Consider the following 26,714-nt stretch of genomic DNA (forward strand, 5'->3'; position numbering starts at 1 on the left):
TGTGTTAATCTTGATAGCACTCGTCTTTCTTTTTGTGTTCCCCTTTTTGCAGTTTTTACTTTTTTTGGACTTCCTTTGCTGTCCTTTGTATCTCTCCCAGTCCTCCGAATCTATGCTATTCATTGTACATTTGTATGTTTTTTCATTTAATTTTATGTTATCTCTCACCTCTTTTGTCAACCATTGCTGTTTTAGAACTCTTGTCCCTTAGGAGTATATACTGGTTCTGAATTAAGCTCAATTCTTTTTTTGAACACCTCCCTCTGCTCATCTGTAATTTTACCCAAATTCAGTTTTGAACAGTTTGCTGTCGTATGTATCTGATTCACCCTGTTAAGGTTAGTCTGGCCAAAATTTAGAATCTTCATGACGGTGTTAAGTTTCTCCTTTCAAACCCAACATTGAATTTAATCTTATTATGATCACTCTTATATAAATGTTCCCTTATTGTTAGATTAATTAAGTTTGGCTCATTACTCATTTAAAGGAATCTAGCGGCGGCACAGTGGCGCAGTGGTTAGCACCGCAGCCTCACAGCTCCAGCGACCCAGGTTCAATTCCGGGTACTGTCTGTCTGGAGTTTGCAAGTTCTCCCTGTGTCTGCGTGGCTTTCCTCTGGGTGCTCCAGTTTCCTCCCACAAGCCAAAGACTTGCAGGTTGATAGGTAAATTGGCCATTAGCAATTACCCCTAGTATAGGTAGGTGGTAGGGAAATATAGGGACAGGTGGGGATGTGGTAGGAATGTAGAATTAGTGTAGGATTAGTATAAATGGGTGGTTGATGGTCGGCACAGACTCAGTGGGCCGAAGGGCCTGTTTCAGTGCTGTATCTCTAAAGTAAACTAAACTAGTATTGCTCGCACTCTAGTTGGTTCTAGAACATATCTCTCCAGAAAACTATCTTAAATGCACTCAAGAAATTCATTACTTACAGTACTTACATTCGGGAGTGTAGTGGGATCAGACCTGCAAGGGAGCACTTAGATCTGGAAGACCTGGACCTAGAACCGGGAGAGAATAAATAAAGTGCCAGGCTTGGGGCCTTCAATTACTTTTGGGAATGGAGTGGAGTTAGACCTGCGAGGCAACACTTAGATCTGGAAGAGAATAACTACAGCACCAAGCTCAGGGCCTTTACTTACCTTCGGGAGCGGGGTGGAGTCGGACCTGCAAGGGAGCACCGAGAACTGGGAGAGAATAAATACAGTGCCAGGCTTGAGGCCTTCACTTACCTTTTGGAGCGGAGAGCCCGTTGACCCTCTTCAGGAGTCAGCACGCATGACTGAGTTTGAAAAAATTTCAAACAGTGACATCACAGAAAAGCTGTGTGTTGTTAGGGAGTATCTGTAAATAGCCAGGGTAGTACACTACTATTAGGTTGTGTGCGTTAATAGCTAGAAATTAGAAAAAAATAAAATTTATGTATCTGCCTTATAATTAATTAAGGCACTCAAGCAGAAGGGAAAAGCTGGTGAGTGTACTGTTCTCTTTTATTTTTAAGCTGTAAGGTTTATTGTATTATCAAGGTATAAATTGGTGTAGTAAATGCTGGTGAGGAGAGTCATAAACTAATTCATTAATTAAGTAACTAATTAATTAGTTATTTAAAATACAATAAGGATGACAGGGTGGGTGATATGTTGCAGCTGGGCACCTGGTACCCCTGAAGACAGTACCAGGAGGCGGTCACACCCCTTAGGATAGGGTCTTCTGATTTGGTCCATGGTCAGGGACAGGAGGGTGTGACTGTGAGTGAGGCAGTTATGGGGACCCAGAATGTAGAAGGGGAGGAGCCTCAGCCTTTGCAATTGTCTAACAGGTTTTCTCAACCTGTATGGATGAACACGGAGGCTGCAAGGTAGATGAGTGAACTGATCATGGCACAAGAAGCCATTCAAGCGAGGGGAGTAAATAGGAATGTAGTGGTAGTAGGGGATAGCATAGTCAGGGGGATAGACACAGTTCTCTGCAACCGAGAGTGAGAGTCCAGAAGGCTGTGTTGCCTGCCCGGTGCCAGGGTTCAGGACTTCTGCTCTGGGCTGCAGAGGAACATGCAGTCGGAAGAAGAGGATCCAGTGGTTGTGGTCCGTGTAGATACCAACGACACAGGTAGAACTAGGGGAAAGGGAAGTTTATGGGGAGTAGAGTGTCTCCAAAGCATTCACTGACATCATGGTCTTCAAAAGGTATTGTGCCAAAAGTCTCCCCATTGGCTGTTTAATGGCACAGCAGACTTCTGCCTGTCCACGTGATTCACAACTGAACCTGCTGAACCTACCTTGAAGGCCCCTTTAAAGCTATGGGCACAAGTTAGCAATAATAACACCCTGGCTCCCTGTTGTTGAGAGGGAAGGGCATTCAGTGCTGGTGTAACCTTGAAAAGTTAGATAAAAGGAGGTATCACCTTTTTCAGCAGCAGAAAGTACAACTACTAGAAAGTCAGAAAGCTGCCTTAGGGGCTGGGCAGTTGCCTCAGTGAAGTAAGGAGATGCCTTGGGAGGGAGGAGGGGTGGTGTGAGGAGCTGCCTCAGGTAGTGAACAGCTGCATTGGTGGGGGCTGGGGGGGGTGGGGAGCTGCCTTGGGGGGTGGAGAGGTGCCTCGGTGGGGGTGGAGATGGGGTCTGTGGGGTGCCGGGGCAAGTGTCAGCTTCACAGATACATCCATGGATGTGTTGTTGACTAAGGTCATGGTGCACTCATTGGGGAAAATTAGATCTCTGTGCCTTCAAATTCCTTTAACAATGTCTTACTGCCCCACAAAAGTAAAGGTACATACAAACAGCAATAGAAAACTACAGTTACAGAGGAACATCAAAACTGAACCATGAAAGGCCACAGGAACAAAAATCTCACCAAATAATAGGTAGAGAAATAGGAGAGGCTGTGAGAGGGGAAAAGTTGGAGGTGACGTGGCACGAGAAGGCTGATAAAGGCAGGGCAAGGCTGCTCATAAGTAGTTCTGATGAAAAGTCATTACCAAAACATTAACTCTGCTTCTCTCTCCACTGATGTTGCCTGACCTGCTGAGTATTTCCAGCATTTTCTGTTTATATTCCTCATAAGTATTATCAATTTCACATACTTTCTCGAAGTCTTATGATACCCTTACTATTTCTTCAAGGCCATATGTCACTGTGTGCATAACTAAACAAACTCTTCTGTGTTTCATAGACTGTACCTTGGAGGAAGAGACTGATGACTGACAGCCACTAAAAGCACCTCCAGAGACGCAGCTCCTACCACTTCCACATCTGCAATTCCTTCCAGTTCATCATCAACTCCGTCATGCCAGCTTACCTGCACGAGTGCCAGCACAAAGACACCTACTTAGAAGGAAGAAGCTACCGAGGCAGAAGGGTTTACAGTGGGTGAATTACTGAACACAAGTGAGAGTGAAGATCTGAGAGTAGAAATGGGGAATTGCTATTCCTTCATGGTGAGGTGGGGCTGGGGGACAATGACTGGCCTTGACAAGGAACCTGGGGAACCAGGTCTTGGGCCCAATCTTCAAAAGATTGGGTACATACAAACAGCAATAGAAAACTATTAGGGAGCATTGGTCGCATGCAAGCAGTGAAGACGGTTTCCACACATGCGATTGAGATAATGGAGAGTTCACTAGCCTTATCTACAATGCATTGCAGATGTTTCCCACAATATGTAAAACACTCTGGAGAGAGGGACAGTCTAGGAGATTGTTGCAGCAACAAGGTGCTAGGAGGAGATAATAAGGATGTTGGTGGCTTCCAGCTGCAGCAAGAAGTGCTTCAATAGATACTTTAAGATTCAGTCTGAATTTGGTATTTTCACAGGGCTTGATTGGAACTATTTGGAATCCATAATGGTCAGTCGATCAGTAAGATCAGTAACATCTCTGAGCATGTATTCTGCGCTAATATGCTAATAGGCATGGTCCTAGATGCCACTATCTCTCCATAGGGTGGTAATGAGCATGAGTCCTGGAGATCCCTCCAAGGGAGCTTCGAACATCAACCAATCATGCTTTCAGACACTACAAGAGAAAGGCTGCCCAAAACTGGTCTGAAACAGCTGTTTCACTGAGATGAGAGGCACCTAAGGGCTCTAAAGCTCTAGAGGAACGCCCCTAGCCATCAATTACTCAATATTGTCACACTCAATGAGCATTATGTGGAAGTAGCAGACTAGCAGTTTGAGCAACTGAGATAGCTGATGCAAAAGATAGACAAGGTTTCAACAAGTCATTGTTGATAAGGCACATAGATTTTTGAAAATAAAATAAAAAAGTGCTGGAAATACTCAGGAGGTCTGGCAGCATCTGTGGAGAGAGAAACAGAGTTAACGTTTCAGGTAACCATAAGCTCACGGTTACACTTGCGGACTGAACAGAGGTGTTCCGCAAAGCAGTCACCAAATCTGCATTTGATCTCTCCAAAGTAGAGGAGACAGCAACGTGATCAGTGAATATAGTATAGTGAATTGAAGAAAGTGCCGGTAAATCACTGTTTCACCTGCAAAGAGTGTTTCGGGCTTTGGACAGTGAGAAGGGAGGAGGTAAGAAGGCAGATGTTGCATCTCCTACACTTGCATGGGAAGGGGAGTGGGTATTGGGGATGATAGTGGAGTGGACCAGAGTGTTGCAGTGGGAATTGTCCCTTCGGAATGCTGAAAGGGAAGAGGAGGGGAAGATGTGTTTAGTGATGGCATCACGCTGGAGGTGGTGGAAATGGTGGAGGTTAATCTGTTGAATGCTCATCACCATCCAAGACCCCAAATACTCCTTCCAGGTGAAACAATGATTCCTCTGTTCCTTCCGGTTGCCTGTCATTTTGATTCTTTGCCCCACTCCCACACTTCCTTCTCTGTCCTCAGTCTCCTCCACAGTTCTGATGCCTCAATGAAAGCTCGAGGAATAGCATCTCATCTTTTGATTTGACACTTTACAACCTTTGGGACTCAACACTGAGTTCAACAATTTCAGATCATAACCTCTACCCTGTTTTTTCTTTTTTGTTTTTCTTCAGCTATACAAAGTCCTGGGTCAACCACACCTGGAGTACTGTAAACAGTTTTGGGCATCACACCTTAGAAAGTATATATTGGCCTGGGACATGGTGCAGAATGATATCAGGACTCCAAGGGTTAATTTACACATTTGTTCTTTCCTCCCCGATTTTATTCCCTCCCTCCGTACTTGCTTAAAACCAGTTATATCTCTAACTTTTTCCAGTTCTGACGAAAGGTCACTGACCTGAAACTCTGTTTCCCTCTCCACAGTTGCTGCCCCATCTGCTGAGTATTTCCAGTATTTTCTGTTTTTGTTTCAGATTTCCAGTATCTGAAATATTTGACTTTTGCATAGATTTTCTAGCACCTATTGGTGAATGCTGTTCTGTAAAGTAAATCTTTCTTGCCCACATAGAATTCCAAGTTCATTTCTGGGCACACTTTTGTCAGTAGGATGATGGGTGGAAAAATGTAGATCTCTGTCTTAAGAAAATGGGCAGGAGGTACTTGATGGTGAGGAAATTTGTGAGGGGAGAGAATGGACAGGTGTGTGTGAAGTATGGTATGTCAACCTGCTACCTTACACTTCTTGTGTAGGCCTTATTATATCTGTGTGCATCCCCCCAACCAAACCCCAATGTCTGTGGAAGCCTCACTGGTGTCATTAGCCTGCCCTGATCACCATCGACCATCCTGATATAGAGCTCCAAGTTCACGAGGACTGATATGGTAGATTGTCACATTATGAAAGCTTCCTAGGTATTGGGCAGTCATGTACAGGAGAAGGTGATTGTCATCACACACAGACTGGAGCTTTTTTGGAATGTATTCCTTTCAAGCAGCTGCTTGATTAATATGGCAAAGGCTATGAGATGCTGCCTGGAATGATCCAGTTGCAAAGAATTCAAAGGCAGTGAAGACAGTGCTGTTATCCTGGTGTAAGTAACCTGCAGGTCTTCCACCAGCAGTTGACATGTCTCTTCACAGACGAAATCTCTTGTCAAGTCAATGAATGAGTCTTAGTTATTATGGATGAGCTGATGGAAGAAAACCCTAATGCTGGATGCATGCAAGACCATTAATTTTTACAGTTGGTTTTAAGGCCAAAACACCTGAGCTAAGCAGTCGAATGAATGTGGAACGCCCTGGGGTGTGTGAGTGAGTGATCTGCAATCAATGACAAACAGCATGTTGAGAACGCTTAACAGTATTACTTTTGTTTTCGTACTCACCCGACAATGGTTGAAGACCCGATCGTCTTTGGTACTGAACATAGATTCCCTGGCCCAGTTCTTGAATGCCTCAAGCAGGACCACAGAAAACAGAAGCTGCACAGGATTTGGGCAGGAGCACCCTGTTAAGGGAGGTCCTGCACTATCATCAGAGGTGCTAATATTTCAGATGAGATGTTAAACCAACGTCCTGTCTACCCTCTCAATCGATTTAAAGAATCCCATAGCACTATTCAAAGATGAGCAGAGAAGTTCTCCCCAGTGTTCTGGCCAATATTTTTCCCACAACCAACATTATTAAACCAGATCATCTCATCACTTTGCCGTCTGCTGTTTGTGGAATTTTGCTATTCGCACATTGGCTGTCATGTTCTCTACATTACAACAGTGACTACACTTCAAAAATATTTCATTGGTTGTAAAGTGCTTTTGGACATCCGGAGGTCATGAAAGGTGCTGTATAAATGCAAGTCTAGTGAGTAGGGAAATAGGAGGATGGCGCAGTGAATGCATGGCTGGAGAGATGGTGCAGGGAAAAGGGAGGGGGAACTTTAAAAAATCACTATCACTAGAGAAAAGGAAGCTGGGAAAACTAGTGGGACTAAAGGCTGACAAGTCCCTGGACCTGACGGCCTGCATCCTAAGGTCTTAAAAGAAGTGGCTGCAAAGATAGTGGATGCTTTGGTTGTAATCTTCCAAACTTTCCTAGATTCTGGAAATGTCCCAACGAATTGGAAAACTGCAAATGTAACACCTCTATTCAAGAAAGGAAAGAGACAGAAAGCAGAAAATTATAGGCCAATTAGCCTAACATCTGTCATTTGGGACATGCTGGAGTCTATCATTAAGGAAGTAGTAGCAGGACATTTGGAAAATTGTAATGCAATCAGGCAGAGTCAACATGGTTTTATGAAAGGAAAATCATATTTGACAAATTTATTCGAGTTCTTTGAGGATGTCTCAAGCAGGGTGGATAAAGGGAAACCAGTAAATGTAAAGTATTTGGATTTCCCAAAAGCATTTGATAAGGTGCCACATAAAAGGTTATTACACAAGATAAGAGCTCATGGTGTTGGGGGTATATATTAGCATGGATAGAGGATTAGCTAACAGGAAAAGTCAGAATAAATGGGTCATTTTCAAGTTGGCAAACAGTAACTAGTGGAGTGCCACAGGGATCAGTGTGAGGGCCTCAACTGTTGTGTGCATACACCTTTAGGAGGTGTGGCTACAAGATTATGTTAGTCATGGAAGAGCTATGATGTAACACACCACATGATTCTGAGTGTTAGGCAGACTTAAAGATACATCTGTACGGTAACCATCTCGATGCAATTGCTACTCACTCAGTAATCAGTAAAGAACCCGCAATATTGTGTTACTGATCCCATCTTGAGTGATCAGCCTTTATGTACGGTCTATACAAACACAAAGTTTCAAGCTTGGACCGTGCACCAAAACCGTGCTGCTCCTCCATGAGCAGCTTAACTCATTTAGAAAGCTCAGGCAGTGAACCAGACGCACAGCTGTCATGTGCAACTCATATACAGCCTGGCGTGGGTGGTGGTGCAAACTACTGCTTTTTTTAACATCAACTATTAACAATCTGTGCTAATGACTTGGACGAATGGACCGAGGGTATTGTAGTCAAATTTGCTGATGATACTAATATAGGAAGGCAAACAAGTTATGAGGAGGACAAAAAGAGTGTGCAAAGGGATATAGATAGGATAAGTGAGTGGGCAAAAATTTGGCAGATGGACTAAAAAGTAGGAAAATGTGAAGTTGTCCACTTTGGCAGGAAGAATAGAAAAGTGGAATATTATTTAAATGTAGGGAATCTGCAGAATGCTGTGGTACAAAGGAATCTAGATGGATACATGCATCACAAAAAGTTAGCTTGCAGGTACAGCAAGTAATTAAGAAGGCAAATGAATTGTTGGTCTTTGTTGCAAGGGGGTGGAGTATTAAAGTAAGGTAGTCTTGCTACAGTTGTACAGGGCATTGGTGAGACCACACCTGGAGTACTGCACACAGTTGTGGTCTCCTTATTTAAGGAGTTATATATATGCATAGGATGCAGTTCAGAGAAGGTTCACAAGGTTGATTCCTGGGGTTGTCGTATGAGGAAAGGTTGAGCAGGTTGGGCCTATACTCTTTGGAGTTTAGAAGAATGAAAGATGATCTCATTGAAACATATAAGGTTTTGAGGGGGTTTGACAGAATCAATGCTGAGCTGATGTTTCCCGTTGTTGGAGGAATCTAGAACTGATGGGGGGGGGGCAAAGTTTCAGAATAAGGGGTCTCCCATTTAAGTGGAAATGAAGAGGAATTTCTTCTCTCAGAGGTTCGTTAATATTTGGATTTCTTTTCCCCAGAGAGCAGTGGAGGTTGGGTCATTGAATGTATTCAAGGCTGAGTTAGACAGATTTTTGATCTGCAAGGGAGTAAAGGGTTATGGGGGGGACGGCAGGAAAGTAGAGTTAAGGCCACAATCTTCTTCTTTGGCCTCCTTGTCTCGAGAGACAATGGGTAAGCGCCTGGAAGTGGTCAGTGGTTTGTGAAGCAGCGCGTGGAGTGGCTATAAAGGCCAATTCTAGAGTGACAGACTCTTCCACAGGTGCTGCAGATAAAATTGGTTGTCGAGGCTTTTACACAGTTGGCTCTCCCCTTGCACTTCTGTCTTTTTTTCTTGCCAACTGCTAAGTCTCTTCGACTCACCACAATCACATCAGCATGATCTTATTAAATGGTGGAGCAGGCTCGAGGGGCCAAGTGGCCTACTCCTGTTCCTATTTCATATGTTCTTATGTAGAAAGGAGGAGTTTTACTTCCTGGACATTGGCACCAGTCTGAAGGAGGTGGAACCTGTACAGGCTGGATGGCTTGAACCTGAGCAGAGCTTGGACCAATATCCTAATGGTATAGTTTTCTCGTGCTGTGGCAGAGAGTTTAAACTAATTTCCCAGATGGGTAGGCAGTAGGATAAGGCATTAGAAGGAGGTAAACAAGGTGCACACAGGATTGGGAGAGAGAGATATCACTAGAGTAAGAAATATTAGTGGCATCACACTAACAGAGAATACAAGAGGGTCTAAGATAGGTTTGCAGGGCATGTGTTTAAACACACGAAGCGTAGTAAATAAGGTTGGCGAGTTGCAGGCACAAATAGCTACATGGGAATATGGTGTTGTGGCAATAACAGAGATCTGGCTCAAAAAAGGGAATGATTGGGTACTAAATATTCGTCGATATAAGGTATTATGGAAGGAAAGAAAGGAGGAGAGGTGGCAGTATTGATTACGGAGAATATTATAGTGCTAGAGAGAGAGGATGTCCTAGAGGGAGTTAAGGGCAGAATCTGTTTGTTAGAGTTCAGAAACAATAGAGGTACCATTATACTACTGGGTATATTCTATCAAAGTGATTCATGACAACGCTTCGTCAGCGTTGACGTCATCAGGCTGCGCCGCGGTGCGCACATGCGCAGACGGTCTCCTTCTCTCTGCGCATGCGCTGCGGTGCGGCTTGCCACTGTGGTGGAGGGGTGGAGGTAGGGGGGTAGAGGGAGGGGTGGAGGTAGGGCGGTAGAGGGAGGGGTGGAGGTAGCGGGGGTAGAGGAGGGGTGGGTGAAGAGGGGGATAGAGGGGTGGGTGAAGAGGGAGATAGAGGGGTGGGTGAAGAGGGGGATGGAGGATTGGGTGAAGGGTGGGTGAAGAGGGGGAGGGAGGGGTGGGTGAAGAGGGGGAGGTGAAGATGGAGAGGGGGGAGGGGGGAGGGGTGGGGAGAGCAGGGAGGGGTGGAGAGAGGGAGCATGCAAAATGCAGGGACCAGACAGTTGCAATGCCTGAAGTACTGTGGAGAAGTAGGGGAGAAGCAACTGGATTGGGCATCCGCAGCTGGAGGGAACGGCTGAATGGAGAGGGCCGGAAGCGAGAGGCCATAGAGAGCTGCGGGGAGCGAGTGTGCGAAGACCTTGGTGTCGCCGGGTCCAGGGACTGGCCGGTAAGTTTTTTGCTGTTGTGTTTCTGGCGCATGCTCCGCTGCTCCCCCCCCCCCCCCACTCCCTCTCCCCTTCCTCCCTCTCCCTCTCCTCTTCCTCCCTCTCCCCCTCCACCCACTCTCCCCCCCCTCCCCCCGCTCTTCCTCCCCCTCCCTCTCTTCCCCCCTACCCCTCCCTCTCTTTCCCCCCTACCCCTCCCTCTCTTTCCCCCTCCCCCTCCATCCCCCCTCCCCATCCCCCTCCCTCTCTTTCCCCCCTCCCCCTCCCCTCCCTCTCTTTCCCCCCTCCCCCTCCCTCTCTTTCCCCCCTCCCCCCCTCTCTTTCCCCCCTCCCCCTCTTTCCCCCCTCCCTCTCTTTCCTCCCCCCTCCCTCTCTTTCCTTCCCCCTCTCTCTTTCCTCCCCCCGCTCTCTTTCCCCCCCTCCCTCTCTTTCCTCCCCCCTCTCTCTTTCCTCCCCCCCTCTCTCTTTCCTCCCCCCCCCCTTTCCTCCCCCCCTCTCCTCTCTTTCCTCCCCCCCGCTCCTCTCTTTCCTCCCCCCTCCTCTCTTTCCTCCCCCCTCCTCTCTTTCCTCCCCCTCTCCTCTCTTTCCTCCCACCCTCCTCTCTTTCCTCCCCCCTCCTCTCTTTCCTCCCCCCCTCTTCTCTCTTTCCTCCCCCCTCCTCTCTTTCCTCCTCCCCATCCTCTCTTTCCTCCTCCCCCCTCCTCTTTTTCCTCCTCCCCCCTCGTCTCTTTCCTCCACCCCCCCCTCTCTTTCCTCCTCCCCCTCCTCTCTTTCCTCCTCTCCCCGCTCCTCTCTTTCCTCCTCCCCCCCACTTTTCTTTCCTCCTCCCCCCCTCCTCTCTTTCCTCCTCCACCCCTCCCTCTCTTTCCCCCCCTCCCTCTCTCTTTCCTCCCCCCCTCTCTTTCCCCCCCCCCCTCTCCTCTCTTTCCTCCCCCCCCGCTCTCTTTCCTCTCCCCTCCCCCAACCCTGTCACCGTCAATGCTGCTCTCCCCGGCCCCTGCGCTGCTCTCTCACTCCGGCCATTGCATACTGCCACGTGTTCGTTAGGTTTCCTCTGTGTGATTCTTTGAGCAGCGCCATCTTTAGTCCTGGCAGCTGCTACAGTCGCAATCTGTGACGTTTTAGTGGCACATGCTGTATTTGCGCATGTGCCAAAACAGCGCCATCTACCGTTCGCGTTGTCAACAAATGCGGTCATATTCTATAGGTCACCAACCTATTTGCAGGGAAGTCACAGAGAGGTGCAAGAACTATGGAGTAGAGATAATTTGGACTTCAATTATCCTAATATAGACTGGGATAGTAACAGTGTAAAGGGTAGAAGGGTTTCTGAAGTATGTTCAGGAGAATTTTCTAGATCAGTATGTTTCTGGCCCAATGAAGAAGGAATCATTGCTGGATCTGGTTCTGGGGAATGAGGTAGGTCAAGTGAAGTGAGTGTCAGTAGGGGAACCTTTAGGGAACAGTGATCATAGTAACATAAGGTTTAGATTAGCCGTTGAAAAGAACAAGGAGCAATCTATAGCAAAAATACTTAATTGAAGAAAGGCCAATTTCAATGGGGTGAGTATGGATCTGATCCAGGTAAACTGGAAAAAAAGATTGACAGGCAAAACTGTAATTGAAGAAAGGCTGCCTTTAAAGAGGAGACGGTTTGGGTACAGACGAGGTACATTCTTACAAAGGGGAAAGGTACGGCAACCAGAGCCAGAGCACCCTGGATGATGAAAGAGATAGAAAGTAAGATGAAGCAGAAAAAGGGACATATGATAGATGGCAGGTTGATTTTACAAGTGAGAACTAGGCTGAATACAGAACGTTCAGAGGGAAAGTAGAAAAGGAAGTAAGAGGGGCAAGGAAAGAGTGTGAGAATGGGAATGGTCAGCTAACATAAAAGAGAATCGAAAAGTCTTCTACAGACATATAAATAGTAGACACGTAGCAACCAGAAGAGACCTACAGATGGAGGCAATGAGGTACTAAATGAATACTTTGCATCTGTCTTTACCAAGTAAGAAGATGCTTCTAAATTCACATTAACAAAAGAGGCAGTTGAGACAGCGGATGGGCTAAAACTTGAAAAGAGGCTGGCTGTATTTAAAGTAGATATGTCACCAGATCTGGATGGGATGCATCCTAGGTTGCTGAGGGACGGGTGGAAAGAGGTATTGGTCATAATCTGCTAAACATCCTTAGATATGGGAGTGGCGCCAAAGGACTGGAGAATTACAAATGTTACACCCTTGTTTAAAAAAGGGTGGAAAGATAAGCCCAGCAACTGCAGGCTACCTAGTTTAACCTCTCTGTGTTGGGAAAGCTTTTAGAAATGATAATTCAGGACAAAATTAATGGTCACTTGAACAAGTGCAAATTAATTAAGGAAATCATTAAAGGCAAATCATGTTTAACTAACTTGATTGAACTTTTTGATGAGGTAACAGAGAGGGCTGATCAGGGTAATGTAGTTGATGTGATGTATATGGACTTACAAAAGGTGTTTGATAAATTGCCACATAATAGGCTTGCCAGCAAAGTTGAAGCACATGGAAATACAGGGAGCATGGATACGAAGTTGGCCGAATGACAGGAAACAAAGTATAGTGGTGAACAATTGTTTTTCGGACCGGAGGAAGGTATACAGTGGGGTTCCCCGGGGTTGGTACTAGGACCACTGCTTTTCATGATAGATATTAATAACTTGAACGTAGGTGTACAGGGCACTATTTCAAAATTTGCACATGACACAAAACATAGAAGTATTGTGAACTGCGAGGAGGATAGTGATAAACTTTAAGAGGACATAGACAGGTTGGTGGAATGGACAGACTTGTGGCAGATGAAATTTATTTCAGAAAAGTACAAAATGATACATTTTTGTAGGAAGAATGAGGAGAAGCAATATAAAATAAAGGATACTATTCTCAAGGAGGTACAGAAACAGGGGGACCTGGAGGTATATGTGAATAAATCATTGAAGGTTGCAAGGCAGGTTGACAAAGCAATTTAAAAAGCATACGAGATCCTGGGCTTTATAAATAGAGGCCTAGAGTACAAAAACAAGGAAGTTACGATGAACGTCTATAAAACATTGGTTCAGCCTCAACATCAGTATTGTATTCAATTCTGGGCACCACACTTTAGGAAGAATGTGAAGGCTTTAGAGAGGATGCAGAAGACATACTGGAATGGTTCCAGGGATGAGGAACTTCAGTTACGTAGATAGATTGGAGAAGCTGGTGTTGTTTTCCTTACAGCAGAGAAGGTTGAGAGAAGATTTGATAAAGGTGTTCAAAATCCTGAGGGGTCTGGACAGGGTAGATAGAGAGAAACTGTTCCCATTGGCACAAGGGTCGAAAAACAGAGGACACAGATTTAAATTGGATGGCAAAAGAAATAAAAGCGATATGAGGAAAAGCTTTTTTACTTAGCGAGTGGTTATGATCAGGAATGCACTGTCTGAGAGTGTGATTGAGACAGATTTAATCAAGGGTTTGAATAGGGAATTCGATAAGTACATGAAGGGAAAAAAAATTGCAGGGCTACGGGGAAAGGGTGGGAGAGTGGGACGAGCTGGATTATTCTTGTATAGAGCCAGCACGGGCTCAAAAGGCTGAATGGCCTCCTTCTGTACTGTAACTATTCTATGATTCTAAGTCTTCCTTTCTTTCCTGCTTAACACCATTAATGACTACAAATGGTGATGACATCAGACTGTGTCCATCTGCAAAGACATCTAAACTTCAGAAGAATGTCCCATGGTTCATCTCGATTCACAGAATCGAACACCTTTGTCAAATTGACAAAAACCACATTGAGACTCTGTTACTCTCTCTACACTTTTGCTGCATTTGGCAGGCTGAGGAAATCAGGTCAGAAGTTTTGCAACCAGCTGAAAATCCCTATTGGCTTTCTTGGAGAAATTCTTCTGCTAGTTATTTGTTTAGTCGGCAGAGTATGACACAGGTGAGAATTCTACCTGCTTTGTCTCTCCAACAGCATTTGTGGAAAAAGCACATCCTTCTGAGGCAGGACTTACACTAAGATCCTCTTGATCTGTAAACCCTGTTGAGTAGGTAACTGTGTGTAGGCAACATCTGTCTTATATGACAACATTGTAAATGCCTTCAGTACAGCCTCTTCCATTTCCTTCTTCTACTCTTCTTAATAACATATGGATAGAGGGATTCCCATTGGGAAATCCATGTCCTCATTGCAAAAGTGTACTTTTTGCAGAGTGACTAAACAGGGCAGGAAAATTCCTGACAGAACTCCCAGAGCACCAAATAGCTGATGTGGAGATTCAGGCAAAATAGGACAAACCATTAGCTCTAGTAAACAAGATGGCCTCCTCAATGGGACGTCTGCCTGGGGGATATTGCTCTGCAGGTCATACCCCATTTACAGAGTGACAGTAATAATCTGGGTTGCTTTGGGTATAGTGGGGGTGGGGGGAGTGGTGGATGGTGGTGACCAATGACCATTTGACCCCACTTAAATGTGGTAGGATTGTCTACCAGTAGTCCTTAATGTAGGTCACGACCATTTCTAGAGGATAATTCTAATGCAAGGTTTTCAAGGTTTGCTATTACTGCCCCATTTATCCCAACAGCACCCAAACATTGGCAGCAAACTGAAGGACAAATCAGCCCTTCCCTGATTTGGCAAAAATGCATTTGTAAGATGCAGGGTCACTGGCAAGACTGACATGTATTGTACACCCTAGATAACCTGAGAAGGTCGTGGTCGGCCTTCCAGACATGTGATACATTTATGGTGTTTGCTAGGCTACTTAGACAAGTCTGTTAAGAATCAACCACCCTGTGGGATTGGAGTTACAATTAGGCCAGCCTGGGTAATGACAGCAACTTTTCTTCCCTAAAGGATACCAGTGAATCTGTTTTGGTATTACAACAAGCTGACAGTTTTACAGTCACTTTTATTGATACCAGCATTTACTTCCAGATCTCTTTGAAAACTGAATGCAAATTTGACAACTACCTTGGTGGGATTCAAACTCATATGCTCAGCATTACCAATTCAGTAACATAACGTCCACACTACTGCATCCAGCAAATGCCAGCCAAGGCTCAGTGATAGCACTTTCACCTCTGAGCTAGGTAGACTGTGGCTTCAAGTCCCCATACCAAGGCTGATGTTCCAGCATAGTACTGAGAGAGTGCTGCACTGTTGGAGGTGCTGTCTTTCAGGTGACATGTTAAACCAAGCCTTCTCAAATGGATGCAAGAGATCCCATGGCACTATTCCAAAGAACAGCAAGGGAGTTCTTCCCAGTGTCCTGGCCAATATTTATCCCTCAACCAACATCACTAAAAAACAGATTATAGGATCATTATCTCATTGCTGTTCGTAGGAGCTTGCTGTGCGTAAATTGGCTGCTGTGTTTTCTACGTTATAAGAGTGACTTCACTTCAATGGTACTTCATTGACTATAAAGTAGTTTGGGATATCCTGAGGTCATGAATGGTGCTATATAATTGCAAGTCTTTCTTTTACCTTTTAATCCAGAGATTGTAGAATTATGTCATTACGAGAAGCTGCCTACCTGTGTTTTCTGTTTCTCTTTCTGAAGATTTTGAACAGCAGCCTGTGCAGCTTCTACATTGCTCCTGATCTTTTCTGTTTGATTGTTGAGGGAAGTCTGGAATAAAATCACTTTGTTACTTCAATCAGTCCTTCACTTTAAATATGTGCACACATCTTTTTTTATTTGTTCAGGGATGCGAACGTCACTGGCAAGGCCAGCATTTGTTGCCCATCCCGAATAGCCCTTGAGAAAGTGGAATCTTCAGAGCTACAAATCCAAAAGATAATGGAAAATATACAGAGTTAAAATAATATAGAGAAGAGTTAGCATAGGCACAATTACACATATTTAATACTTCATTAGGAACAGGTGTAGTGCTAGAGGACTGGCAGATAGCTCACAATATATCCATATTTAAGAAGGGAGATAGAATATGCCCAAGGAACTACAGTTAGAATAGTATCACTGGTAGAAAAGAATAATAGAATCCTTACTAAAGGAGAAAATGGGGAAAAAATTGAGAAACCAAAAATATATTAATGAATAGAGGGCAGGGATTTCAAAAGGGGAAGCCTTGCTTGACGCAGATTCCTGGGACATTGGGACCGGTGCTGGGGGAGGTGGGACCAGTACAGACTGGACGGGTTACACCTGGGCAGGACTGGGACTGATGTCCTAGGGGGAATATTTGCAAGAGTGGTTGGGGAGGGTTTAAACTAAAATGGCAGGGGGATGGGAACCTTTGCAAGGCGTCAGAGGAGGGGGGATCAAAGACAAGAACAAAAGACAGTAAGGGGAATAAGAAAAGTGACAGGCAGAGAAATCAAGGGCCAGAATCAAACAGGTCCACAGTGAAAAATAGTGGGAAGGGGACAAGTAACGTTAAAAAGACAAGCCTTAAGGCTTTGTGCCTTAACACGCGGAGCATTCGTAATAAAGTGGATGAATTAATCGCGCAAATAGATGTAAACGGGTATGATATAGTCGGGATTACAGAGACATGGCTGCAAGGTGACCAGGGATGGGAAATGAACATCCAGGGATATTCAGTATTTGGAAAGGACAGACAAAAAGCAAAAGGTGGTGGAGTTGCATTGCTGGTTAAGGAGGAAATTAATGCAATAGTGAGGAAAGATATTAGCTCTGACGATGTGGAATCTATATGGGTAGAGCTGAGAAACACAAAGGGGTAAAAAACGTTAGTGGGGGTTGTATATAGACCCCCAAACTGTAGTGGTGATGTTGGGAATGGCATTAAACAGGAAATTAGAGATGCATGCGACAAAAGGAACATCTGTAATTATGGGTGACTTTAATCTGCATATAGATTGGCCAAATCAAATTAGTCACAGTACCGTAGAGGAGGAATTTTTGGAGTGTATACGAGATGGTTTTCTGGACCAACATATTGAGGAACCAACAAGAGAACAGGCCATCCTAGACTGGGTATTGTGTAATGAGAGAGGAATAATTGACAATCTAGTTGTGCGATACCCCTTGGGGATGAGCGATCATAATATGATAGAATTCAACAAAGGAGGACCAAGGGATTGATTAAGAAGGGGAAAATAGAGTACGAGAGCAAGCTTGCGGGGAACATAAAAACTGACTGTAAAAGTTTCTGTAGGTATGTGAAGAGAAAAAGATTGGTGAAGACAAATGTAGGTCCCTTACAGTCAGAAACAGGGGAATTTATTTTGGGGAACAAAGAAATGGCTGACCAACTAAATGCATACTTTGGTTCTGTCTTCACAAAGGGGGACACAAATCTCATGCCAGAAATGTTGGGGATCACAGGGCTTAGTGAGAGAGAGGAACTGAAGGAAATCAGCATTTGTAGAGAAATGGTGTTGGGGAAATTGATGGGATTGAAGGCCGATAAATCCCCAGGGCCTGATGGTCTGCATCCCAGAGTACTTAAGGAAGTGGCCCTAGAAATAGTGGATGCATTGGTGGTCATCTTCCAAGATTCTATAGACTCTGGAACAGTTCCTACAGACTGGAGGGTACTTAGTGTAACCCCACTATTTAAAAAGGGAGGTAGAGAGAAAGCAGGGAATTATAGACCAGTCAGCATGACGTCGGTCGGTAGTGGGGGAAATTCTAGAGTCCATTATCAAAGATTTAATAGCAGAGCACTTAGAGAATAGTGGTAGAATCGGGCAGAGTCAGCATGGATTTACGAAAGGGAAATCATGCTTGACAAATTTAATAGAATTCTTCGAGGGTGTAACTAGTAGAGTTGATGAGGGGGAGCCAGTGGATGTGGTTTATTTGGACTTGCAGAAGGCTTTCGACAAAGTCCCACATAAGAGATTAGCGTGTAAAATTAAAGCTCATGGGATTGGGGGTAGTGTATTGTGATGGATAGAAAATTGGTTGGCAGACAGGAAACAAAGAGTAGGGATAAGTGGGTCTTTTTCCGAATGGCAGGCAGTGACTAGTGGGGTACCGCAGGGATCGGTGCTAGGACCCCAGCTATTCAGAATATATATTAATGATTTAGATGAGGGAACTAAATGTAATATCTCCAGATTTGCAGATGACACAAAACTGGGTGGGAGGCTGAGTTGTGAGGAGGATGCAGAGAGGCTTCAGGGTGATTTGGACAAGTTGAGTGAGTGGGCTAATGCATGGCAGATGCAGTATAATGTGGATAAATGTGAGATTATCCACTTTGGTAGCAAAAACAGGAAGGCAGCTTATTATCTGAACAGCTATAAACTGAGAGAGGGGTATATGCAGTGAGACCTGGGTGTTCTCGTACACCAGTCGCTGAAGGTAAGCATGCAGGTGCAACTGGCGGTAAAAAAGGCAAATGGTATGTTGGCCTTCATAGCAAGAGGATTCGAGTACAGGAGCAGGGATGTCTTACTGCAATTATACAGGGCCATGGTGAGGCCACTCTTGGAATATTGTGTGCAGTTCTGGTCTCCTTATCTGAGGAAGGATGTTCTTGCTATAGAGGGAGTGCGGCGAAGGTTTACCAGACTGATTCCTGGGATGGCGGGACTGACGTATGAGGAGAGATTGAGTCGGTTAGGATTATTTTTGCTGGTGACAAGAAGAGTGAGGGGGGATCTCATAGAAACCTATAAAATTCTAACAGGACTTGACAGGATAGATGCAGGAAGGATGTTCCCAATGGTGGGGGAGTCCAGAACCAGGGGTCATAGTCTAAGGATAGGGGGTAAACCTTTCAGGACTGAGATGAGGAGAAATTTCTTCACCCAGAGAGTGGTGAGCCTGTGGAATTCGCTACCACAGAAAGCAGTGGAGGCCAAAACATTGTATGTTTTCAAGAAGGAGTTAGATATAGCTCTTGGGTCTAAAGGGATCAAAGGGTATGGGGTGAAAGCAAGAACAGGTTACTGAGTTGGATGATCAGCCATGATCATAATGAATGGTGGAGCAGGCTCAAAGGGCCGAATGGCCTATTCCTGCTCCTATTTTCTATGTTTCTATGACCAACCTCATTGAATTCTTTTTTAAAAATTCAATCTTGGGATGTAGGCGTCACTGGCAAGGCCAGCATTTATTGTCCATCCCTAATTGCTCTTGAGAAGATGATGGTGACCCACCTTCTTGAACCGCTGCAGCCCATGGTGCTGTTAGGGAGGGAGCTTCAGCATTTTGACCCAGCAATGGTGAAAGAACAATGGTATAGTTCCAAGTCAGGATGGTGTGTGGCTTGAAGGGGAACTTGCAGGTGGTGGTGTATCCAGGCATCTGCTGCCCTTGTCCTTCTAGGTGGTAGAGGTTGCAGGTTTGGAAGGTGCTTTCGAAGGAGCTTTGGCGAGTTGCTGCAGTGCATCTTGTAGATGGTCCACACTGCTGGCACTGTGCATGGTGGAGGGAGTGAATGTTTATGGTGGTGGATGGGGTGCTGATCAAGCAGGCTGCTTTGTCTAGGATGGTGTCAAGCTTCCTGAGTATTTTTGGAGATGCAGTAATTCAGGCAAGTGGAGAGTATTCCATCACACTCCTGACTTGTGCCTTGTAGATGGTGGACCGGCTTTGGGGAGTCAGGAGGTGAGTTACTCACCATAGAATTCCCAGTTTCTGACCTGCTCTTGTAGCCACAGTATTTATATGGCAGGTCCAGTTCAGCTTCTGATCAATGGTAACTCCCAAGATGTCAATGTTGGGAGATTCAGCGATGGTAGATTGTTGGAGATGGTCATTGCCTGGCACTTGTGTAGTGCAAATGTTACTCGCCACTTCTCAGCCCAGGTCCTGTTGTCCAGGTCTTGCTGCATGCGGGCACAGACTGCTTCAATATCAGAGGAGTTGCAAATGGTACTGAACACTGCAATCATTAGTGAACATTCCCACTTCTGACCTTATGTTTTAGGGAAGGTCATTGATGAATCAGCTGAAGATGGTTGGGCCTTGAACACTGCCCTGAAGAACTCTTGCAACAATGTCCTAGGTCTGAGATGATTGGCCTCCAATAACCACAATCACACTTCTTTGAAGAGGTAATGGGGAGAGTAGACAATGGTAATATGGTAGATTCAATTTATCTAGATTTCCAAAAGACATTCAATAGGTGCCTAATGAATAAGATCAGAGTATGTGGGGTCAGAATTGGATAGCTGGTTGCAAGATAGAAAGCAGAGAGTAAGGTAAAGGGTAACTATTCAGAGTGGCAGAAGATGCAAAGTGGGTCCAATAAGGATCACTGTTGTTCACACTGTATATTAACAATTCAGACTTTGGAATCAAAAACACAATTTCTAAATTCCTGGATGACACCAAATTTGGGGGTAGGGGTGGCAGGGGGTGAATAATCAGTACTGAGGGGGAGCACAACAGCTTACAAGAAGACATTATTAACCTTGCAGAATATAATTGCTTTACATCTTGGTAAGAAAAACGAGATTACACATTACTTAGAAAATAAGAATCTAAATGGAGTAAAGTAGCAAAGGGATGTGGAGGACAAATACATAAATCACTAAAAGTAGCAATGCAGCTTAATAAGGTCATAAAAAAGCAAACCAAGCACTAGGGTCTATTTCTAAAGGGAGATAATTGAAAAATAGAGAAGTTATGATAAACCTATATCGAACCTTGGTTAGACCACACGAGAAGTACAGTGGACAGTTCTGGTCACCATACTGTAAAAAAGATATAGAGGCACCGGGAGAGGGTGCAAAAACAATTTACAAGAATGATATCATAAATGCAAAGTTATACCTATCAGGAAAGCATAAAACAGGCTGGGCCTCTTTTCTCTTGAAAAGAGAAGGCTGAATGATGATCGAATAGCAATCGTTAAAATTATGAAAGGTTTTGATAGAGCAGACACAAAAAGAGTGTTTCCACCTGTGAGAAGACCAAAACTATAGGCCATCAATATAAAATAGTCACCAAGAAATCAAATATGGAATTCAGAAGAAACTTCTTCACCCGCAGAGTGGTGAGAATGTGGGTCTTGCTACCACTGGGTGTGATTGAAGCAGGTAGTTTAGATGCATTTAAGGGGAAGCCGATGAGATAGTTGAGGCAAATGTAGAGGTTAAAGCAAGCAAGTCCAGTAGGCAGACTGGGCAGGGGCAGGACAGGGAGCGTGGAAGGTCTGGTAGGCTAAACTGCATTTACTTTAATGCAAGAAGCCTCACAGGTAAGGCAGATGAACTCAGAGCACGGATCGGTACATGGGATTGTGATATTATAGCTATTATGCAAACGTGGTTGAGGGATGGGCAGGACTAGTGGCTCAATGTTCCGGGGTACCGATCCTTCCGGCGTGACAGAGGTGGAGGTAAGAGAGGAGGGGGAGTTGCACTATTGATGAGGGAGGACATCATGGCAGTACTTAGAGAGGATATCCCGGGGGGAATGTCCAGCGAGGCCATATGGGTAGAACTTAGAAATAACAAAGGGGTGATCACTTTGATGGGATTATACTATAGGCCCCTCAATAGTCAGAGGGAAGTGGAGGAGCAGAAATGTAGGGAAATCACAGATAGGTGTAGGAATTATAGGGTTATAATATTAGATGATTTTAACTTCCCGAATATTGACTGGGACTGCTTTAGTGATAAGTGATCAGATGGGGAAGAATTTGTTAAGTGTGTCCAGGATAGTTTTCAGAAGCAGTATGTGGATGGCCCTACTAGAGAAGGGGCTACACTCGACCTCCTCTTAGGAAATGAGAATGGGCAGGTGGTTGATGTGTCAGTGGGGGAGCACTTTGAGACCGGTGACCATAACTCTATTAGCTTCAAAATAGTTATGGAAAAGGATAGGACTGGGCCTCAGGCTGAAGTCCTAAATTGCGGGAAGGCTAATTTCGATGGCATCAGACAGGAACTCTCAAAAGTTGAATGGGAGAGGCTGTTTACAGGTAAAGGGACGTCTGGCAATGGGAGACTTTTAAAAGTGAGATAGGAAGAGTTCAGGGCTGGCATGTTCCTGTTAGCTGGAAGGGCAGGCTGGCAAGTTTAGGGAACCTTGGTTGATGAGGGATATTGAGAGTCTGGTCAGGACAAAGAAGGAGGCATATGTCAGGTACAGGCAGCTGGGATCGAGCAAGTCGCTCGAGGAGTATAGGGGATGTAGGAGTACACTTAAGAAGGAAATTAGGAGGGTGAAAAGGGGCCATGAGATTTCCCTGGCAGATAAGATAAAGGAGAATCCTAAAAGATTCTATAAGTATATTAAAAGTAGCTAGGGAGAGAGTAGGTCCCCTTAAGGATCAGTGTGGCAATCTATGTGTGGAGCCACGGGAAATGGGCAAGGTCTTAAATGAATATTTCTCATCAGTATTTACCGTGGAGAAGGTCATGGAAGCTAGTGAGTTCAAGGGAGGGAACACCGATATCCTGGAGCATATCAACATTACAAAGGAGGAGGTGTTGGAGGTTTTGAAGCGCATTAAGGTGGATAAATCCCCAGGGCCTGACCAGGTGTATCCTAGGATGCTATGGGAAGCAAGGGAGGAGATTGCCGGGGCCCTGGCAGAGACTTTTGTATCATCATTAGCCACGAGTGAGGTACCAGAGACCGGAGGATAGCTAATGTTGTGCCTTTATTCAAGAAGGGCAGCAGGGATAAGCCAGGGAACTACAGGCTGGTGAGCCTTACATCAGTGGTGGGAAAGTTATTGGAAGGGATTCTGAGAGACAGGATTTATATGCATTTGGAAAGGCAAGGTCTGATAAGGGATAGTCAGCATGGCTTTGTCATTGAGTCATAGAGTCATACAGCATAGAAACAGGCCCTTCAGCCCACCGCGTCCATGCCGACCATACAATGATATACATTAATGATTTGGAGGAAAGTATAGGTGGACTGATTAGCAAGTTTGCAGACGACACTAAGATTGGTGGAGTAGCAGATAGTGAAGGGGACTGTCAGAGAATACAGCAGAATATAGATAGATTGGAGAGTTGGGCAGAGAAATGGCAGATGGAGTTCAATCAGGGCAAATGCGAGGTGATGCATTTTGGAAGATCCAATTCAAGAGTGAACTATACAGTAAATGGAAAAGTCCTGGGGAAAATTGATGTCCAGAGAGATTTGGGTGTTCAGGTCCACTGTTCCCTGAAGGTGGCAACGCAGGTAAATAGAGTGGTCAAGAAGGCATACGGCATGCTTTCCTTCATCGGACGGGGCATTGAGTACAAGAGTTGGCAGGTCATGTTACAGTTGTATAGGACTTTGGTTCGGCCACATTTGGAATACTGCGTACAGTTCTGGTCGCCACATTATCAAAAGGATGTGGATGCTTTGGAGAGGGTGCAGAGGAGGTTCACCAGGATGTTGCCTGGTATGGAGGGTGCTAGCTATGAAGAGAGGTTGAGCAGATTAGGATTATTTTCATTAGAAAGACGGAGGTTGAGGGGGGACCTGATTGAGGTGTACAAAATCATGAGAGGTATAGACAGGGTGGATAGCAAGAGGCTTTTTCCCAGAGTGGGGGTTTCAATTACTAGAGGACACGAGTTCAAAGTGAAAGGGGAAAAGTTTAGGGGGGATATGCGTGGAAAGTTCTTTACGCAGAGGGTGGTGGGCACCTGGAACGCATTGCCAGCGGAGGTGGTAGATGCAGGCACGATGGAGTCTTTTAAGATGTATCTAGACAGATACATGAATGGGCAGGAAGAAAAGAGATACAGAACCTTAGAAAATAGGCGACATGTTTAGAGAGAGGATCTGGATCGGCGCAGGCTTGGAGGGCCGAAGGGCCTGTTCCTGTGCTGTAATTATCTTTGTTCTTTGTTCTTTTGTTCATAATGCCTATCTATACTAATCCCACCTGCCTGCATTAATTCCATATCCCTCTATGCCTTGCTCATTCAAGTACCTGTCCAGATGCCTCTTAAATGTCGCTACTTTTCCTGCCTCCACCACCTTCTCAGGTAGCTCATTCCAGATACCCACTATTCTTTGTGTGAAAAATGTACCCCTTTGATCCCCTTTAAACCTCCTCCCTCTCACCTTAAATCTATGCCCTCTAGTTTTAGTCACGCCTACCATGGGATACAAACTCTGGCTATCTACCCTATCTATGCCTCTCATAATTTTATATACCTCTATCATGTCCCCTCTCAGCCTCCTTCGCTCCAGGGAAAACAGACCTAGCCTATCCAATCTCTCTTTATAACTCAAGCCCTCCAAACCAGGCAACATCCTTGTGAATCCTTTCTGCACCCTCTCTAGCTTAATCACATCTTTCCTGTAGTGCGGCGACCAGAACTGGACACAGTTCTCCAAATGCGGCCTAACCAACGTTATATACAACTGTAACATGACGTCCCAACTCTTGTACTCAATGCCTCGGCCGATGAAGGCAAGCATGCCATACGCCTTCTTCACCACCCTGTCTACCTGTGTTGCCACTTTTCAACAACACTCCCCGGGGCCCTGCCATTCACTGTATACGTCTTGCCCTGGTTTAACTTCCCAAAATGTAACACTTCACACTTGTCTGCATTAAATTCCATTTGCCACTCCCTTGCCCACTTTCCCAGTTGATCGATATCCTGTTGTAACCTTAGACAACCTTCTTCACTATCCACTATACCACCAATTTTGGTGTCATCTGCAAACTTACTAATCATGCCCCTTACATTCACATCCAAGTCATTGATATATATGACAAACAACGGAGGGCCCAGCCCTGATCCCTGCAGCACACCACTGGTCACCAGCCTCCAATCTGAAAAACAGCCCTCCACTACCACCCTCTGCCTCCTATCTCCAAACCAATTTTGTATCCAATTTGCTAGCTCACCCTGGATCCCATGTGTTCGAACCTTCTGGACCAGCCTACCATGTGGGACCTTGTCAAAGGCCTTGCTAAAGTCCATGTAGACAACGTCCATCGCCCTGCCCTCGTCAATCCTCTTGGTCACCTCCTCGAAAAACGTGGGAAACCATGTCTCACGAATTTGATTGAGTACATAACGTTGGTTCGGCCACATTTGGAGTACTGTGTCCAGTTCTGGTCACCGCACTACAGGAAAGATGTGATTAAGCTTAGAGAGGGTGCAGAAAAGATTCACAAGGATGTTGCCTGGTTTGGAGGGCTTGAGTTAGAAAGAGAGATTGGATAGGCTGGGTCTGTTTTCCCAAGAGCGAAGGAGGCTGAGAGAGGACATGATAGAGGTATATAAAATTATGAGAGGCATAGATAGGGTAGATAGCCAGAGTCTGTTTCCCATGGTAGGGGTGACTAAAACTAGAGGGCATAGATTTAAGATGAGAGGGAGGAGGTTTAAAGGGGATCAAAGGGGTACATTTTTCACACACAGAATAGTAGGTATCTGGAATGAGCTGCCTGAGGAGGTGGTGGAGGCAGGAACAGTAGTAACATTTAAGAGGCATCTGGACAGGTACTTGAATGAGCAAGGCATAGAGGGATATGGAATTAATGCAAGCAGGTGGGATTAGTATAGATAGGCATTATGGTCGGCATGGACACGGTGGGCTGAAGGGCCTGTTTCTATGCTGTATGACTCTATGACTCTATGACTGTAAAGTTCGATAAGAAGGATGAGACAAGGCTTGAGTGGAGCATCAACACCGGTAGGCACTGCTTGGGCCAAATAGCCTGTTTCTGTGCTGTATATTTTATGTAAGTTAGAGGCTGGGAATTTCCTTGCAGCTGCTCCTGCTGCCCCTAACGTCTCTGGTTTCTACTGCACTTCTACCTAAATTATGGTGATGGAGCAAGAGGAGCTTCAAAGAAGTTCCTACCAATGATTAATATGCAGATATTCTGAATCTTTGCTTATGGCAAGGTAAATCCTCGATCTGTGCATCACACATTCAACTTTACCACGGCAAACCTGTCACATGGGGCTACCTTTTCGGAGGTGAGGACTAGAACATGTTACCTTTAAGTGCCAGCTTGGCTCAGTGGGATGAGATGTAGGTGATAGTAGCACTTGAAGAAGAGTGTCCTGTCCAATTTTCCTCTACCACCAACAATAGATTAACTAATTATTCACCTCATTTGTTGTTTAGGGGACACAGTTATGAGCAAATTTGCCTAAATAACAGTGAGTGTGCTTCTAAAGTGATTATTTGGTTGTGAAGCACTTTTGGTTGCCCCGCAAAGCAATAAGAAAAGGTACAAATGCTTCTTTCTATAGAACATATGAACATGTGGGCAGGAAAAAACACCATTGGCTCATCACAGCTTCCCTAATCTCATGATGGCAGGAGGACCTTTCCCACCCCCGTGGCAACCATTTAATCTCCTGAAAGAGGCAAAAAACTCTGAGGAAAAAAGTAAGGAAAAAAAAACTCTGGAAAATACCTCTCCAACCCCCCTCAGGTGATCAAAACCAGTCCAAGAGATCACATGGATCAGGTGTTATCTACAAAACTACATACGTTTATCTTAATTTTAGAGATACAGCACTGAAACAGGCCCTTCGGCCCACTGAGTCTGTGCCGACTAACAACCACCCATTTATACTAACCCTAC

General features: G+C 45.0%; 1 protein-coding gene across 2 annotated transcripts in view; it reads right to left on the bottom strand.

Moving 5' to 3' along the window:
- The window catches only part of LOC137351803 (E3 ubiquitin-protein ligase TRIM11-like), a 46,550-nt gene that overhangs the window by 18,918 nt on the left and 918 nt on the right, over positions 1–26,714 (bottom strand). Inside the window, exon 2 of one of the 2 annotated variants that reach the window (XM_068016655.1) lies at positions 15,785–15,880. The exons of the other annotated variant lie outside the window; for it this stretch is intronic. Coding sequence (XP_067872756.1) covers positions 15,785–15,880 — 96 coding nt within the window. The remainder of the gene's footprint in view (positions 1–15,784; positions 15,881–26,714) is intronic. 2 annotated transcript variants of the gene reach the window in all.

The sequence above is a fragment of the Heterodontus francisci genome, chromosome 36 (assembly GCF_036365525.1).
Source record: "Heterodontus francisci isolate sHetFra1 chromosome 36, sHetFra1.hap1, whole genome shotgun sequence".
Taxonomy (NCBI): domain Eukaryota; kingdom Metazoa; phylum Chordata; class Chondrichthyes; order Heterodontiformes; family Heterodontidae; genus Heterodontus; species Heterodontus francisci.